This window comes from Octodon degus, unplaced genomic scaffold (genome assembly GCF_000260255.1).
Source record: "Octodon degus isolate 3935 unplaced genomic scaffold, OctDeg1.0 scaffold00095, whole genome shotgun sequence".
Taxonomy (NCBI): domain Eukaryota; kingdom Metazoa; phylum Chordata; class Mammalia; order Rodentia; family Octodontidae; genus Octodon; species Octodon degus.
In genome coordinates, this window is record NW_004524671.1 from 1,027,950 (window position 1) to 1,034,462 (window position 6,513).

The 6,513-nt window shown below is 44.0% G+C and overlaps 1 protein-coding gene across 1 annotated transcript; it reads right to left on the bottom strand.

Annotated features, from left to right (window-relative positions):
• Nucleotides 1-1,925: 1,925 nt before the first annotated feature.
• LOC101567792 (zinc finger protein 22-like) lies at nucleotides 1,926-2,780 on the bottom strand. The gene has a single exon (XM_004638128.2). It carries the CDS (start codon nucleotides 2,673-2,675, stop codon nucleotides 1,926-1,928), a length of 750 nt encoding a protein of 249 aa, XP_004638185.1. The 5' UTR covers nucleotides 2,676-2,780.
• Nucleotides 2,781-6,513: the final 3,733 nt, after the last annotated feature.

Sequence of the window (6,513 nt, forward strand, 5' to 3'; positions counted from 1 at the left end):
TTATTCAGCATTTTAGTTATGCTTGAAGGGATTAGTCTGCCATGTTTCTGGAAATAGAATTCTAAATTCTGTTTTGTCTCATCTTTAAAAAATACGCTTACTTGACCGTTTTATATTCATTAACATTACTTCTTGATTATGCCGTCATTCTTCATGTTAGACAGAGTTATGTTTCTATTTATTTTTTCCTTTCCTAACATCTTCCTTACTCCCTCCCTCCTTTTTGGTGGCACTAGAACTCAGTCCAGAGTCTTGGTACTTAGCTAGATCTCCAGCTCTTAGAGACAGGATCTTGTTAAATTGCTGAGTTGCCCAGGTGGAGTTAGAAGCTGAGACTGCTGCCTTAACTTCCTAGAGTGCTGGGATGATAGCTATGTGCTACCATGCCCTGTTTTTTCTGTTCCTTCCCTTTAAAAATGCTTTGTTTTTTTCCTTTCTTATTTTCCCCTCCCATTTTTCCTTTTCCTGTGTTTTTCTGTCTCTCCCTTTCTTTTTAAGGAAGCTAGAGCCCCACAGTCCAAGATATCAGTGGGTTTTAAGGAGGAAGTAAAAGAATCATTGTCTCCTACTCCTATCAAGAATATACAGATTCAGTAGTGCATGCCTGTAATTTCAGCTTCTCAGGAGACTTCTCAGGGTATGAGGACTACAAATTTGAAGCCACTTAGGCAGTTAGAGAGAGCCTGTTTTACAACAAACGCACGCATATGCACGCGCACACACATACACACACACACACCACCTTGAAGGAGTGAGGTGTGCCTTCAAGTAGCCAGGTGCTCATGTGGGCCAAATACAGGTGTGCTGACTGCCAGGTGTGTGGGAGCACAGTGTGCTATGGGAGCACAGGGCTGGGCAGATGCGAGAAATTTCTGAGGGAGGCGATCTCACATGGGCAAATCCTGAAGTTTAGGAATGAGTGACTGCAAGAATCCTGTTCTTGATATTGGTGTTTGATCTGGGAGGCAAACATATAATTATTTCTTATGTTATGCACATATGACATTGTTTCTAAGCCTAGAAGTATCACAAAACACTTTCTTGTGGCAGTGCAGTCTAACTTTTACATCCAGGAGGGACACACGGATCTTTTGCTTTTGAATGGGTGGAAAACTTGATGAGGGAGCTCTGCATTCCAGAAACTTCTACATGAAGTATGGTTTCTTCTGAATTTTCTTATCCAGCATGGCCACGGCCCCATATAGTTTCTCCTGACTGAATCATGGCTGTTCAGGGAAGGGAGAACGGTGGATGAGGGCCAGGGTTGCTTTGGCAAGAGGTAGAGCTGGCCTGGATATGCCTCAATAAATGAATCCAGGAGGACTAAATTGTCACTGGAGAATTTTAAGGGAATGAAACTTTACTGATTCTTCCACAGGTTTCATTCTGGACCTTAAAAAAGTACTGTTTTCATCTCCTAAAACTAGTAGAAATTCTTCCAGAATAGTACAACTAATAGTCGCCAAAGCTAATAGAGTGTTCTGAAAAGTGTCTTATTCTTTCTTGGTGAGGAACCGGCGTATGTGTGATGAACATTTTCAGAAGAAGCTAGAAGCTATTTTGCCAAAATTAAAAGTGCAGTTAGGAAATCTGCTCCAAACACAATGGTCTCCTGGACTTGAAATATTGCCCTAGGCTGAGCCCTTCGGGTGTTCGCCGAAGAACACCCGAATCAGCAAAAGTGAGAAGGGGCATGAAGACGGCATTTATTATGTCTAGAGATGACTCTGCAGGTCAGTGCTGACTTCTGTTTACATTGTGCTGACCCTTTCCACTCCAGAGCAGTTTGTTCAGCTGTGGTCTACAGCCAAGAAAGAGCACATGTCACCGGGCACCTGTGTGCAGGTTCTAGCGAACTGGTGTAATGAGTAGAGGCAGAGGAGGTCTTGCAATGCCTATCAGACTACAGTACACGAGTCATCTATTTACTTCCTTTGTGCTTTTCTACTAAGAAAGATCTTTTTTTTTAAAATGCCCGAAGCTGTGTCCTTTCCTTGGCGGAGACCAGCCGATGACTTCCTTCCTGCCCCAGCTTTCCAGGAAGTCACTAGATGAGGTTTTGCCCTGATGGTTTTGCCCCGGCATTTCTGGGGCTTCTCTTCCTTGTGCACCTTCACATGCTGCCTCAGATGAGAGCTTTGGCTGAAGCACTTGCCATGCTCACAGCACTCATAGGGCTTCTCCCCAGTGTGGGTTCTCTGATGCTGAATAAGGTGGGAGCTCTGGCTGAAACATCGGCCACACTCATCACACTGGTAGGGCTTTTCTCCAGTATGGATTCTCTGGTGCTGAATGAGATTTGAACTCTGTTTAAATCTCTCTCCGCACTCATCACATTTATAGGGCTTTTCCCCAGTATGGATGCGACGATGCTGAATGAGATTAGAGCTCTGGAAGAAACTTTTTCCACAATCAGCACATTTATGGGATTTCTTTCCAGTATGGATCTTCTGGTGTTGAAAAAGAGTGGAATTCTGACTGAAACTCTTTTCACATTCGGCACATTTGTAGGGTTTCTCATCCAAGCTTCTCAGCCTGCTCAAACCCGAGTCGAAGAGAATGGTCACTCCCCATTTCTGTAGTTGTCGGACTGTTTTACGCTTGCTCTTATTCTCATAGGCTTTTCCTTGGCTTGAGCCTTGAGAAATTCTCTCTTTACGTTTTGTTAGCCTCATGAAGAAAAGCTGAATGTATTCGTCAGACAGTCTATTGTTTTCTAAACTAAAGTCTCATTTCCTAGAGCTAGCAAGGTCAGTATTTTCTCTCTCCCTCCACCGCCCTAGCCGGACCTTGCACCCCGCCAGAAGTGCAGGTCGTTTGCCTGCCACCGCAGTGGCTGCTCTAAGAAAGATCTTCATGTGTTGCTACTACATACTTAGCTGCACAGGTTTGCTTAATGACAGAGCTGCTCACTTGGACCAGAGGTAACTGGATCCGGTGAGTGGGCAGCCTACTCTCCCTGCTGTTGTGTGCTCCAGGGGAGAGGAAGAAAACACGCAAGAAGCTTTATTAATTTGCCTGAGGGTGCTTCCTCATTTCCATTGTTCAAGGTTCCCACAGTTCAGCTTCTCCAATGAGGTAGCTTGCCCTAGGAGGGAAGCCACTCTCAGAAGAGTAATGTCTTATACAGTGCTGTAGACAGAGTAGAAAAGGGCCATAGGAAGAAAAGCTTCCACATACCCCAGTGCATTCACTGTTTCTTCTTTCTACCTTTCTAGTTAACATTTTGGCTTGTCAAGTTCTAGCTGCCCAAGAAGAGGAAAGACTTAATGCTTAAAATTAAATAATTCAAAGTCAATGATATTTGGTGAGGACAAAGAAATGAATGAAATGAACTGCAGACTCACAGCTTCACAACTTAAAGCTTGTCAACTCAGTTATTACGGAGTTGGTTTTACTTGGAAGTCAAGTGGTCATGAAAGATAAAGCTAGTAACAGGGATGCTGAGGAGAAAACTGGCATGTCATAATGAATGGCCTACACTCACCCATTGTGTGGCATCATTTAAAATTGCAAAAAAAAATTTAGTGGAAAAAATAATAAATTAAAGCAATAGGATATTGGTTATTCACCTTTTGGACTTGGAAGCCTGTGATGATTTTGGGTAAGGTATTTCATAAGAAATGAAATTAAAAGTAAAAACGAACCAGAACTGAAAGAAGTCTGACTTACAGCATTGTGTACACCCATTTCTATTTTAGCAATTTTTTGCCTTAAACTAGGTCTATTTAGAAATGAAAGATGAGGGCTTCTATAACTAGATGAAAACCACTTAAAAACCTTTCATCAGTTATTTTCCTAGCACCCACTTGGTTTCTAAACTCATCATTTTGTCTGGCAAACAAAGATGTTCTCAGCCTCTGTGGGGTGCTGTTTCTTCTTTGGCCTTTGGGTCTACCAACTGTGAAACTTCCCATGTGTACCTCCCAGTACTTCTCCACAGCCATGCTCAGACCTAGCGTCTGCCATAAAGGCTTCCCGATTTGGAAGGTTCAACTTAACTCTTCCATACACAAGGAAATGGAGCTCTCCTTAGGCTCCACCCCACACAGGTCTCCACTGTCTCTGCTGGTGTCTGCTTTGGAAGGGCGAGGACATGCCTTTCTTAAACTTTTGAGGGTTGAGCTCTGGTGCCTTGGTTCTTGTGAGAGCTCCACACATGTTGGATCGTAGTGAATTGCTTTCCAGTATGTTTATTGGTACCTACATTACAGTGGGTCAAGATCCTTTCTGAAGTGCTTAGTGGTTTTCCTTTTGAGTGCATTTCTGACCAGGCCAGGGTTGTCAGATGTCTCTGAAAATTGCCCATAGCTTGCTACCCAAGGGAGGTGCATGGCTGTGTCATTGTACTACAGCCATGTTCCATGGTTTAGGGTTTATTTATTTTTTAAAAATCTTTTCTTTATTTATTCGGTACAGGATCTCACTATGTAGCTTGGACTCATTATGATCCTCTCATCTCAGCCTCTCCAGTGCTAGGATCACAGGCATGTGCTAAAGTTGTAGACAGATGAATTAGATAGAAATATTATTTGCAGTCAGGCAGGGCCAGGCCCTCAAAGAGACAATATGAAGGACAAGGTGACTTTACAACTTTGGAAGAGACAGACACTCCCTGCTGAGGGCAGATTTCAAGACAAAAGAGTAAACAAATGTAGCCACATACATCCCTAAGGATGAGCATTAGGGATTGATATTCTAAATAGGTATCAATTACCTTGAAAGAGCCCACATTAGTCACTAACTCAGCCCCCAACAGGAAGAGACCCTGTCCCATCTTCATGCCTGCTTGCTACATGACTCATTTGGTCTGGGATTTAATCAATTTTACCTGAGCAGTGATGCTTGTAATCTCATTGGCTGACCACAGTTTTGTCCCATCTCATGCTTACCTAAGTGAGTTCCCAGGTTTTCCACCACCTTAGACCCACCTCACCACCTGGTTTTCCTCTATAAAAGTCCCTAAAAGAGACAGCTTCCCAGGGATAACCTGCTCAGGGCCTCCCTTCTGTCCTTCTCTCGGATAGAAACTTTCTTTCCCCTAGTAAATATATTCTGCTCATAACCTCTGTTCGTTCCTAAAATTCATTCTTCAGTTTTGAAGAACACGAACTTGTCCCAGGTACCTTTCAGGTCAGGAGTTTCATTTTTCCCTCCTATATCATTTGGAGGTCATACACTGAGATCATTTTTCCCCTATATCACTACTATGCCTAGTTTCAGGGCCAGCACAGATCACCCAGGGTTCTGGGGACTGCATGGCATGCAGTATTAGGGATCGAACCTGGGTCCTTACACTTGCCAGGCAGGCTCTTAGACTGCTGAGCTATCTCCCTAGCCCACCTTCCAGGGTTAGAAATCAAGGAGATTCAATTTATGATGTACAAATGCCCCTGCCTTCCCTTCCTTTTTCCCTTCCCTCTTTCCCTCCTTCTTTTCTTCCTTCTCTCTTCTGTCCTTCTCTGCTCTCCTTTCACAGCTCCCCTTTCTTCTCTCCTTCTTCTTGTTTTTCTCCTGGCTCCTCTTTCCTAACAAAACTCTCTTGTGAAGCCTGGACACTTATAACAGGATCAACAGCAGTGAAAGACTGTCTTTTGCAGCCTAGCAAAGCGAGACAAATGCAACTGCAGAAGCCCAGCCTCCTTCTGCCCCCAGGAAGATGTCATCAAGTCTGAGTGGAATCAAGGCTGGCCCTGCTCTCTGCCTGGGGTGGCACAGGCCCTGCCAGCGGGAACACTGCGTTCCCGCTTCAGGCTTTCTGCTCTCTCCTGCTTAATGGCTCTCAGACCTTTTCTGAGACAGCCGGATAACAATGTACCTTTTTGACAGGCCGACTCTATTCCCCTGTTGAAATCTCAAAACTGTACTGCTTAAAGCATTCTGTCTCCTATTGTTCCATCAGCGAGACCTGAATAGCCCAGCAAGAGCTCCTGGAGCATTCGTTTATTTCCTTGGATTCCCCCCTCCTGAATTATAGAGGGGGAAAAGGCCACAGGCCAGAGTCTGAAAGATGGCTGGTAAAGGCCTCTGTGTGAGGTCTTTGCAAGATAATCTCATTCTAAAGACCTGGGTGACTGGAATTTCCCTTCTTCCCATCCCCCTCAAACAGCCCCTCCCCAACATCCTCTAATACAAATCCTTAAGCATTAAGTCAGGCGGAAAATGAGTCTACTCTACATTTATCTTCCTGAATGGCAGTCAACTCCTGCTTAATCTTTCAACATATATTTGTTCAATGGATCAACAGATTGTGTAAGCAGCATGACGGTTGGGTTTAGAAATGTGTCTGCTCATGTTTGGTTTGTGCTGAACCACTGACCACTTTGTTTGTCAACCCATCATAAATTATATCTCCATGTTACCCAGCACCGGAGGTGGGGACAGGGCCAGTGCTCATGCAGGCAGAAAGACCTTTTTAGTCACTGTCGTTTTCTTGCACTGAGAATGCTGGTTTATCTCATTTTGTGAATACTTTTTTCCCCCAATCTTCTAAACTAGACATCCTCTTTTTCC